This window comes from Wolffia australiana, chromosome 11, assembly GCF_029677425.1.
Source record: "Wolffia australiana isolate 7733 chromosome 11, ASM2967742v1".
NCBI classification, from domain to species: Eukaryota; Viridiplantae; Streptophyta; class Magnoliopsida; order Alismatales; family Araceae; genus Wolffia; species Wolffia australiana.
Genome location: NC_135845.1, coordinates 9,099,715 through 9,111,772, shown reverse-complemented (window position 1 = coordinate 9,111,772; position 12,058 = coordinate 9,099,715). Strand labels below are relative to the sequence as shown.

General features: G+C 38.5%; 1 protein-coding gene across 2 annotated transcripts; it reads right to left on the bottom strand.

The window, feature by feature from the left end:
• Positions 1 to 204: 204 nt before the first annotated feature.
• SS4 (starch synthase 4) lies at positions 205 to 10,047 on the bottom strand. 2 transcript variants are annotated; one of them, XM_078582837.1, is made up of 16 exons: positions 9,682 to 10,047; positions 8,961 to 9,189; positions 8,487 to 8,568; positions 7,415 to 8,405; positions 7,239 to 7,290; positions 6,764 to 6,886; positions 6,529 to 6,604; positions 6,264 to 6,448; positions 5,601 to 5,795; positions 5,463 to 5,534; positions 4,837 to 5,046; positions 3,044 to 3,169; positions 2,178 to 2,327; positions 853 to 914; positions 689 to 764; positions 205 to 601 (listed from the first exon to the last, which is right to left on the bottom strand). In XM_078582837.1, the coding sequence occupies exons 1-16, from the start codon at positions 9,852 to 9,854 to the stop codon at positions 431 to 433; spliced, it is 2,973 nt and encodes a 990-aa protein (XP_078438963.1). In that variant the 5' UTR covers positions 9,855 to 10,047; the 3' UTR covers positions 205 to 430. The 2 variants fall into 2 exon arrangements, with proteins under 2 accessions (XP_078438963.1, XP_078438964.1); XM_078582838.1 differs by lacking the exon at positions 9,682 to 10,047 and having other exon boundaries at positions 8,487 to 8,579; positions 8,961 to 9,101.
• Positions 10,048 to 12,058: the final 2,011 nt, after the last annotated feature.

Genomic DNA, 12,058 nt, shown 5'->3' with positions numbered 1-12,058 from the left:
ATTTTCTTATTTGAAAAGAAATGGACCATCCCATAACTCTTAAAAGTATATTACTTTTAATGGAGGAAAAACAATCGAGTTAAAAACAATATGCGGCCTAGTCTGAGATATGAATGAAAAGATAAGACTGGGAGATATAAAAACAGACTAGCTCGAGCAAAGATAAATCTTGCTTGAAATGCATATTGCTTGACATGAAACATAGAATTGTAATGAATTGCTCATAGAAACTAAATAGAGGATAAACATTTCTTACAACGTGATAACATGCCCATCTCAACCCAAACATGAAGAGCAAGGAAGTGGGATAAGAATTGGAATGTAAAGAATAGGTGATAGGTCCCAAACGGCCTTAAAATGCATATTGAAAATAAAATAAAACTTCACCTCTTTCATTTTATGAGACGAGAATTTCAATAACCATAATCTCTTACGAATTGCTCTGAGCTCTCATGACTGCCTTCTCGTATAATTCCTCATACTGAGAAGAGGAAGCATCCCAGCTGAAGTCTGTTCTCATGTTCTTCTGGACTAGTTCTCTCCAGACCTCTGGATTTTCCAAATAAAGGTTGAAAGATCGTTCCATTGCCCCACTCAAGCCCTGATGAACAAAGAATTTTCCGGAAAATTATGCGAACTAAAACGGCGAGTAAATCCAAAAATAAGAGAAAAAAAAAAGCTTTCTCACCTTTTCATCAGGTACGAGGAATGTGAAACCATTTTTCATATCATCCGGGATCGCCTTATCATCCACATCGAAGACGCTGGGTGATGAAGACAATGTCATAAACTCTGAATATGTATCTACGGATGAGAATTATATGGGAGATGAACCATAGAAGGTTGAGTCACCTGTCATTTAGGCCTCCAGTACGCCTTGCAATTGGCACCGAACCATACCTCATTGCTATCATCTGTTGAAATATAATCCATCTTAAGTGTAGAACATGGACAAAGTCATGTAGCTGTATTCTATCAGTAATCAACTTCCTGGGGTAAAGATCAAATGATAGCCACACAGAGGAAGAAACTCACCGATTCGGAAGGTAGCAATGTTATGTTATAGATTCCGTGTTATTAAAAACAACAAGAAAATCTTCCAAATTTTTGGATAACTAAATCTTCTATTAATAATGTAACAGGATTTTTCCCACATTCCTAGGCCAACCAAATCGAAATCCATCTCAATAAATGGGAAAGAGAAAAACCGTGTGGTAGTTTTTGGGCTGTGGTTTACTGCACGACGACGAATACTGCATGAGTGGCATATGATGTATTTCATCAATTTGAAAGGCTTTTCTCTTACACTGTGGAACCTAATATGATTTCTCAAAGTAAAAGCAAATGAAAAAACTTCAATGTTTTAAGAAAATTGAACTTTCCATAAATTTCGTAACTAGATTGCTTCCCTGGGAATTGGGCAAGACAATTAAAGATATCATCATAATCCTCTGTCTAAGTAAATATCCATCTCAAAAAACAGAACACGATAACACAATCCAATGCTTCCTTTCGAGCAGTAAGAACATAATGGGATTAACCTCATAGGATGATCGCATAGAGGAAGAACTTCATTGATTAACACGATAATGATCTCACGAGGTTGATTTCCATATGAATGCTCAAATGGGAAGCAAAGTTAAAATTGTAGAACTCCACAAGGATGGACAAACAACGTGGAAGCAAGAAAGGGAGAGGAAGGAAAGAGGATAGTAGAGCAGCACAGTGGGACAGTGGGATGAGCCTGCCGCCCAGGGAATCAGCTGACAGCAAGGAAAACCAAATCTTACTCTACACCAGTAAGGATCCAAAAGACTAAGTACAGAAAAGTCCCTCAACTCCACCAAAAATCTTCCAAATTTTTAAGAAAACAATCTAACTTATCTAAAAAGTTGTTTTCCTCGGCATTAAACTAATATTTTGGCACTATCGGTTTAAAAATAAAACGTTTCCATTCTCCCGTTTTTAGGAAGTAATTTAGTTTCCAGAACAAAAAAATCAGAATTTTGATTTTCTTGCCATTGAACAAGTACCTTGATCCCATCTCTATAAAAAAAAATTATATATGCTTTCTGACCCTTGTCCATCTTCTTGGAAAGGAACCTCAACGTTATGATTTTCCAAATAAATAAGGATTTTGCACGAGACATAAAGAGTACGAAATTCGAGAGACATACCTGAGTAAGGCCGCAGGGCTCAAAAATGGATGGAATGACAAACATGTCGGATGCAGCAAATATGGCATGTGACAGTGCATCATCGAAGGTCAATATTAACCTGGCATGTAAATGATCCCGGAAATGATTTGAAATTTCTTCAAATTCCCTCTGTTTTCACAAAAATTATATTACACGGTTAATTACATAAAACTTGGCAATTCAAATTTCTTCATACAATTAATATTATAGAGGTTTTTAAAAAAAGATTATGAGCAATTTGGTTGACAAGGCCATTCAACGTTTTTTACGTACCAGCCAAAAATAAAAAGGTTGAAAACATGTATTCAACTTCAGAGGTTGAAGTCTTCTTTTTTCCAACTAAGAAAATGAATCAATACGCATAAAAAAAATTGATATCCTCAATATAATCTATCAAAATCCTCAAAGTATATATTTTAACAGTGTTAAGGTGTTCAATGAAAGCTTTTCTCTAAATATTATAGTTGTGTTCTGTCCTCCAAGGCCTGTTAGAGCTCTCTTCAACATGCCCATGGCTAGATCGATCAGTTTCGGGTCACAAAGGAAGAACTAGAATATTCCACCTCTGAAGCCTACACCTAATGGCTTAAGCCACTGTTCCCATTTCCTCGCTAACCCATCATGCAAAAGGTACGCCATTATCAGTTACATTAAATTCGATGATGATGAAATCATAACTCAGAAGAACATTAACCACTAAATCGCAGAATTGCCAGGAGGTTAGCCTGAATATAACTAGGACTACAAAAATGAAACTACTTATTCTAGTCTTAAATAAGTCTAAAATAATAAAAAAAGAATCAGAATATTAAACACGACTACAGGGACAGGGAAAATATCATCACCTGAATGTGAGGAACTGGACTTGATCCTAGAAGAATAAATTGGCCTCCTAGTTCCAGAGTCCGATAGATTGCATGTCTGATGAGATGTACCCCCTTCTGAGGAACCAATCTTGTAATGCAGCAAACCTATTTTCCTCATTTTCAAAGAAAGTTAATCAGATTAATAAACATTGAAAAGTTAAAGAAAAGTGAGGATTTTGGGCAACGAAGAGAACAACTGAATGCCATTCACTGAAATCAGGCCTTTTAACATAATGAAGAAATTAAGCCTTCTCTCACACTACGCCATGAAGTACAGCAAAGAATGCAGTAAGAGAGTGTCATGGCCCTCTGAGTCTACAAGCAAAAGTCAGAGGTCAAGGTGCACATTGCACCCAGGAAGGCCCGTCATCCAGTTCTTTTATCCCTATTCGAACTCCTTATCATATCCCTCCCTCTCGTTTGTGTGAGAACATTCCGTCTCCTGATTTCAGCTTTCAGCTTATTGAAGTATTTTGAGTAGAAGGACAGGGACTTTCAGGCCTTTATAAGAACTTTTCTATAAAAGATCAATTATATGGAGCCATGCAGGAATGCTGCCATCAGTTTATTCTATAAAAATCTACTACCTGGAGAATTGTTCAAACTTCAAATCACTAGGGAATCACTAAACGGCCCAAAGTTGCAGTGATAATCAAGAAATTGACTCATGAGACGCGAGACAAAAAATGACTCTTTATTGAGCCACAATCCCGTTTTCCAACAAAGAACGTTTTAATTTGCAGCATCAAAGAAATAAAAAGGAATGAACGGTCAAGAGCTTCATTTCGTTTATTCATCACTGTAGATATTCTATCGAAGCTTGAGGAAGGTAAAACTGAATCGGTGCAACTTGCAACAATCTCATTAAAGCAGAGAATGTCTAATTAACACAAATTGAAAAAAATATATCGTTTCCTCAGAGCTTTAAGATATCGTAGTATTTGAATGGAATATGGTCCTTACAACTCAGTCCCTTAACTATGACGGTCATTTGAATGGAATAGAAATAATTATGACGTTTCTGACGTGGACCACAGTTCATCAGGTAAACAGATCTTTTGGTTGCGCAGAATCAGGACCTTTTGCTATTTTTCTGATAGACCATGACAAGCACTTCAGCAATTACGCCAGAGGTATAAACCCTTAAGTGGACAAAACATTGCAAGTCTGACATTCTGGCCTAAGTTATTTCCTCTGGATCTCTTTCTCAGATTCCCTCTTATTTTGGATTCCCGTCAACTCTAATTATTAGCATCTCCAACCATAGACCATGTAATATATGATCAAGGGATAGTGAAGAACCAACTAGTGGAGATCCTCAATAGCAATGGGCCAACAAAGCCTTTTGAAGATAAGGGTATGTGTAATTTGTATTATGGGTTTCCTACTATTGAAGGCGAGGGAACCCCGCCACTTTTGAATTTGAACTGGAAATTACAATCTTCTACCGGCCTGTCTTCCACGGTGACACAAGGGACCGTACTTTATTTTCCTACTTCTCTCCACTCGCTTCGGCTATCAATCCCCAAAAGTGGAAGATGAAATATACCTGTCTATAGTTACACGATAATATGGATTTTAAACCAGAAGAGTCAGCGGAGCCAACTCCAGTGTTTTCTCTAAGAAAATTAGAAAAAGGGAAGAAAAGAGTTGGTGCAGACTGAAATACTTGGACTAATACATAAAAATGATGGGTCCATTTGATGTTCGATAACAAATAAAACTGAAACCAAAAGACACATTCTAAGATAAGACATAGAGCAACGCCTAACCAGAGGTTGTGTGGAGTTCTCTGAAGAAAGATTAAGGAGCTGTCTTAAAGCAGCCTTATTATCTGCCTTGCCATGCAGGTCGTCAGCACTATATTGATGGTCGAGAAAAACATCAGTGGCTGGATTCCATGCGTCCGTGTCTATTCCATTTAAAATTCCAAAGAACTTCTTTGAATGAAAGTTCAGGGTTTCATGAAGTCCCCGTCCACCCTGTAAAAGAGCACATATCAATGGAGAAGCTAGACTTCAGTTCAAATTTGAGGACCAGAAGATGAGCTTAAAGTCGAACAAAACTAGGGCATCCATAACAGTCTTGTAGCCAGTCAAAATAGAGACTGAAAAGTACTTAAACCTCAGAGTAAACAAACATCGATAAAAAACCCCGGCAATCTCAGTTTTTCTCTATTTCTCTTCATCCTTCGATCAACATGAGTGGATGATACAATATAAAATAGCATCAATGTATGGATCGAATATAAGATTAGGACACAATACAGAGAGTAGTTGAAAGAGATGGAAATAGATGTTGCCAGAAAAGAGGCAACACAAGGTTAAATAAACAGAAAAGGCCGTGGTAGAGAATCTTAAATCTACAGAAATAAAAAATAATTTATTTATATATGCACCTCAGCAGTACGAACTTCTTGTGCGTAAGTTGGCGACACTGTAGTAACAATGTTAGAATAAACGATCGCACCCTGAAAAAAAAGGATCATTTAGGAACTTCAGGAGAAAATAATTAAACATTGGATGATGGTGCCCACCTTCACAGGGTTGATCCTGTCATGGGAAGAGTTGTCTTGCATTCTGTCTGGCCTGAGTAATTGATGAACATCAAGGCCACAAGATCCCAACTCTGAAGCAGGCGAAGCACCTTGGTATTCAAAATTATGGCATGTGAAACAAATTCGAGCAGAGTTGAGACCCAAGGATGAATAAATATCCCAATATAGAGGTGGCTGAAAAGAAAGGAAAAGTTTATTGTTTAGAAGAGACTGAAATTTTCAGTTTTTTATGATGTTTCGTGCTTCAAGCAAGGTTTGCCATCACTGCAGACAAGAGGAGGATAACTCATCATCATCATCCTCACTTGTCTTCATTAAGATGGCGATGACGAGTTTGTCGTCTTTTTCCTTTGTTTGAAAGTTGTTAGCAAATGACGATGGTGAGTCTTGCCACTTTCTTATTGAAAAACGAGTCTCCCTACTTTCTCCATCGCCACTTTCTCCCTTTTTACTCTTTCAGATGACAAGTCATCATCGTCTTTGTCATTTTCCAAAGCTAGGATGATGTTGACAATGACGATTTCATCGTTGCCATTATGGCCGATGATGATGAAAACTCATCAATGTCCCTTGTAAATGGCGAACTCGTGATTGTCTGCGAAACCTAGTGATGACAAAATTAGGAGGTGAGGAAGAACATACAACAAACGATGTTTGCCAGTCATGACAATGGATGATATCAGGCTTCTTTCCAGATTGGAGTAGTAACTCAAGTGCAGCACGGCTAAAGAAAGAGAAACGTTTAAAATCATCGTGCTCCCCATAGTACTTCCCCCTCCAGAAGAATTTCCATGGGTGACATGGTTCGATAAAATATACTGGAAGGCCTGCGTTGAAGAATGTTACTCATTATTATTTTGCTTACATCGGTGGAAATTTTGGAAGAAATTAAAATCAAGGTATGGACCTTCAACAATCCCAATCCAAATTTTATTTTCGAATTGCTGACCATCAAAGTATGAATTCACCGTCACATCTAGTTCCTGGATGATAGATAGTCGTTACTGGCCGAAATACATCACAAAAAATCAAAGGAAAAAGTCGTGAAGCATTACTCAACATGAATTTGATATATTAAAAATATTTATGAAATTGATAAAAGATAAATCGACAAAGAGGCATCTTTCACAATATTTCCATACCTTCATATCACTGATAACATCATGATTCATGCAGTCATACTTGGGGAGAATTATCTCAACGAGATGGCCTTTTTTTTGGAGTGCCTTACTTAAACCAGTAACAACATCACCCAAACCACCGACCTATGATAAGAAAGCGAAATAAATGATTGTCCTGGGAAAGTTTAAGGTCAGAACGATAAATTAAATGATATTCTGAAAATTTTACGGGAATTTCCCCCAACATGGAGCAAAATCAATGCAAAACTCGATGCTCATGTGAGGTTTTGCCACTACAAAGGCATTTGAGGAAAGTTCATTGAAAATTGGTGGGAAACCTGCCACAATCGATTACGCAATCATATTGACGGCTCATTTGATGGAGGGATCATTCAAGATGCCATTCTATTTGGATTTGAAGTTTTCGAGTATATTCTAATTTAGTTGGCCTACATTAAGTGCAAATAGAAAGACACCAATTGAACAATCAAAGTACCTTTGCAACTGGGGCCATCTCTGCAGCAATATGAACAATGTGAAGTCCAGGACTGAGATTAAACAAAACAGGCCAAACTCAAGAATAGAAAGCAAATAATAATTATTTAAATGAAAATGTAGTTTTCTTTAAGAAAATTAGTTTTACGTGAACCAAATTAATTCAAAAGTGGGGACCTTTTTAGAGGAGTGATCAAGCTGCGGAGGATAGTCACAGCTTCTTGGTCATTTTTCTCTTTACATGCAATGTATGCATCACGAATTTTGCCATCCTTCTTCCTAGCCATATCTCGAAGCAATTTTGCATCATCGATTGTAATTTTCTTCTCAAGGAACCAGCCTTCAATGGTCAATAACAACTGACTCCAGAATTTCAATGGCATATTATCTGGTACAACTTGAGTTGCACGTTTCCTACCTTCTTCTTTTAGGATGTCCAGTGCATCTTCAAATTCCTTGACTGATGCGTGATACAATTCAACTTGATCATCTATTTCTTGATCAGATATTCGAAGGCGTTCTTCCAGATTTTCTACCTTTTGTTGTAGAAGCTCGTTCTCTCTTCTGGCACTCTCCAAAGAAGTTCTAAAATCATTTTCTTCCATCAAAGTCGACTCCAGTTTTTGAAATTTCTTCTGCAATTCTTCATTTTTTTGAAGTATTATAGTAGCATTGTTTGCCTGCTTTGCAGCAGTATCCAACGTATTTCCCATTTGTTCTTCTATATCCTTGCGTTCTGATCCCTTGTTTCCCACATTTGAATCAAATATGACGGATCCCATACCACTGAATCCTACATTTGTGGCCAATCGGATCTCTACATCTGTTGGTGTTCCGTCTTTGAGCTTTATTTTAAGTTTCTCTATTTCTTCCTTCAAAGATCTGTTCTCCTCTCTCAAAAGACCGATTTCTTCACCTAAAGAAGGAAAGTCAGAATCCAACGACCTTTGGTACGAATCTATTTCCAAGGAACTCTTCCGGGCAGATATTTCAGTCTCTGTGTTATGTACGATATCTTTCTTGTCTGCCGGAAATTCTGGTTGTAAGCCCGTGTTAGCTAATTCAGTTTCTAATCTGCGAATCTCTGCCTGCAGGTCGTCCTTCTCCACCAAAATCTTGTCTAGGTTTTCGAGCGCACTGATGCGAGCTTTATTTAGAAGCAAGATGTCTGGAATAAAATAAATGTGTCATAAAATTCTAAACAAGAGATAATGAAACATAGGAAAACCTTAAAACAGGCCTTTCTTACTTTTCTCAGCGTTTCTTATCATCCCAGTCAAATCACCAATAGCAAATCCTTGGAGTTGTTCTTCATTAGGTGCTTGTTGAATCTGCATAGAAGCTAAACATAGATGTGCTTCATTTGTTTTATAGTTATTTAGATTCGTAAAGTATAAAGAGTAAGAAACGGTTGTTAGATGAAAAAGCGTAAACAAATCTTTTTGCTACTTGAATGGTTACTTTAGCCACACGAGAATGACCAAAATTCAAATTAAAATCCATTTACTCATCGATAATGAGATCTATAAGTTTTATTGTTCACGAAGGGTGAGTCAAAAGTGCTGCAATATGGATGAAATATCAGTTCACAAACATTCCAAGAAATTTTTCGACTAAATGACAAGAAGCATAATCCTAGTAAAAAAATATGGTCTATATGACAAGAATCGAAAGAAAAAAGGAAACTAAAATAGCCCAGACGCAAATTATCTCTTAACCATACCACCATTTCTCTTCCCAGAGAGGAGCTTTGTTCAAACCCTTCAGAGTCTACATTGATGGCGTCACTTGCAGGAATGATAGGGCTATAAGAATTTTCTGAATGAGCGCTAGAGCTGTGATCATCTGGAGAATTTTGGACTTTCGTGCTGCCCTCAGCATTTCTCGTTTCATCCCTTAACGAAGAAGGATTACGGCGACCTTTTTTTGCCGGCTGCCTTCTAGATTTTGAACTGCAGATATCACATTTCAAACAAATCCAAACAAAGTACGAGTATTCAGTAGACATTTCGAAAACTAAAAAACTAAACCATTAATCAAAAGGATTTTCCTTGTCACGACTTGGAACTAGTTCCTTTACTTATAGCATCTTGGGCAGGAAGGTACTCAGACCAAGTTTAATTTTTTTAAAAATAGTTCACATGGCGATTGACCATATTTTACACATATTTTCAAAAGCCAAGAGTTAACCTTTCTTTCTGGGATTTCCTTTTCATATTTTTTCAGTAAATTTAATATTTTTTTCTCTAAAAGGTGATAATTTTTTCCAATTTTTTTCTAAAAAATAACCTGATCACTATGAAACCGCATCCTCAAACATAATGAAGAGGAACGCATGAAAACCCAATGCTTCAATTTCTAAAAAGATGCCCAAATTTCAACAGAAAACCGATAGCAAGTACAAACAGAAAAAGGTCCTCTAGAGGAAGAAGGAGCCATCGAACCTGATATTCTTCTGTCTCATCTTGCACGATAAATTGAGCACGAATCGCGCGCGGCGAGCAGTGTCAACAACAGCAAACGAAGAAACCCCGTGTTTAGACCCGGCCCGGCCGCCGAATCCGCTGAAAAGCGAACCGCGGCCAAGAAACATGCTGCAGGACTCAGAAGTCGCCATGATCAAAAATTCCAAGTCGCCGCTCGATCGAGGCTAGAAGAGTCGATCAAAAGAAGCATCGAGATTCATCAGAGATTGTTCCTCGGCCTTGTAATGTGCTGTTCTTCCGCTTGCGACGCGCGTCGATCTTGCGCTCTTCGAGCTTCCCAGAAGACACGGCGGATAACGCGCCCGGCTCCAACGGCACAGAAGAACGGGTTTTTAGTAGATTTTTGGTACCGTTCTTGAACGGATTAATTAAAATTCTTTTTTTGCCTTTTTTGGTTGTGGGCCCACCCCCCTTGCCTCTTTCTCTCTCCCAATCATTCTCTATCTCTCTCACTATGTCTCTTTCTCTCACTAAAGCTGTCTCTCTATCTATCTCTCTCAATCATTCTCTCTATATCTCTCTCAATCATTCTCTCTAACTCCGTCTCTCTATCTATCTATCTCTCTCAGTCATTCTCTCTAACTCTATCTCTCTATCTCTATCTCTCTCAATCATTCTCTCTAGCTCCGTCTCTCTATCTATCTCTCTCAGTCATTCTCTCTAACTCTATCTCTCTCTCAATCATTCTCTCTAACTTCGCCCCTTCTCTCTCAATCATTCTCTCTAACTCCGTCTTATATCTTTCTCTCTCAATCATTCTCTCTAACTCCGTCTTATATCTTTCTCTCTTAATCATTCTCTCTAACTCCGTCTCTCTATATCTCTCTCTCAATCATTCTCTCTAACTCCGCCTCTCTATCTCTCTCTCAATCATTCTCTCTTTCTCCGTCTTATATCTTTCTCTCTCAATCATTCTCTCTAACTCCGTCTCTCTATCTATCTCTCTCTCAATCATTCTATTTAACTCTGTCTCTCTATCTCTCTCTCAATCCTTCTCTCTAACTCCGTCTCTCTATCTCTCCCTCTCAATTATTCTCTCTAACTCCGCCTCTCTATCTCTCTCTCAATCATTCTCTCTTTCTCCGTCTTATATCTTTCTCTCTCAATCATTCTCTATAACTCCGTCTCTCTATCTATCTCTCTCTCAATCATTCTCTCTAACTCTGTCTCTCTATCTCTCTCTCTCAATTATTCTCTCTAACTCCGTCTCTCTATCTCTCTCTTAATCATTCTCTCTAACTCCGTCTCTCTATCTATCTCTCTCATCATTCTCTCTAACTCCGTCTCTCTATCTATCTCTCTCTTGATCATTCTCTCTAACTCCGTCTCTCTATCTATCTGTCTCTTGATCATTCTCTCTAACTCCGTCTCTCCATCTATCTCTCTCAATTATTCTCTCTAACTCCGTCTCTCTATCTCTCTCTTAATCATTCTCTCTAACTCCGTCTCTCTAACTCTCTCTCTCAGTCATTCTCTCCAACTCCGTCTCTATATCTCTCTCGCTCGGTCATTCTCTCCAACTCCGTCTCTATATCTCTCTCTCAGTCATTCTCTCTAACTCCGTCTCTATATCTCTCTCTCTCAGTCATTCTCTCTAACTCCGTCTCTATATCTCTCTCTCTCAGTCATTCTCTCTAACTCTATTCCTCTATCTCTCTCTCCCTGTCGATTTATCCATCTCTGTCTCCATTTCTCTCTCTATCCCTCTTGATCTATCCATCTCTATCTCCGTTTCTCTCTCTTTCTCTCTAAAGCTGTCACTCTCCCTCTCGATCTATCCATCTCTATCTCCATTTCTCTCTCTGTCTCTCTAAAGCTGTCACTCTCCCTCTCGATCTATCCATCTCCATTTCTCTCTCTTTCTCTCTAAAGTCGTCTCTCCGTGTCACTGTAATCCCCCCTCTCTCTCCATCTCAATCTATATTTCCATCTCTTTTGCCCTCTCACTCTATCCACCTCTTTCTCTCTCTCCCTCTCTTTCTATCCACATCTCCCTCTCAGTCTATCAACCCCTCTCTATCTTTCTCTCTCCCCCTTCCTCTCTCTATTTTTCTCTCTCTCTTCCTCTCGCTCTATTTCTCTCTCTCCCTTCCTCTCTCACTCTAATTCTCTCTCTCTCCCTTCCTCTCTCTCTTTCTCTCACTCTTCCTCTCTCTCTATTTCTCCCTCTCTCTCTGCTTCTCTCTCTACTTCTCTCTCTATTTTTCTCTCTCCCTTCCTCTCTCTATTTCTCCCTCTCTCTACTTCTCTCTCTCCCTTCCTCTCTCTCTATGTCTCTCTCTCCCTTCCTCTCTCTCTATGTTTCTCTCTCCCTTCCTCTCTCTCTATTTATCTC

Coding starts and splice junctions, on each gene's coding strand:
- SS4 (XM_078582837.1), bottom strand. CDS start 9,854: ATGGCGACTTCTGAGTCCTGCAGCATGTTTCTTGGCCGCGGTTCGCTT. Junction 6,449..6,528: donor TTGGATTGGGATTGTTGAAG/GTCCATACCTTG, acceptor TCTTCAACGCAG/GCCTTCCAGTATATTTTATC. Junction 5,796..6,263: donor ACTGGCAAACATCGTTTGTT/GTATGTTCTTCC, acceptor CTTTCTTTTCAG/CCACCTCTATATTGGGATAT.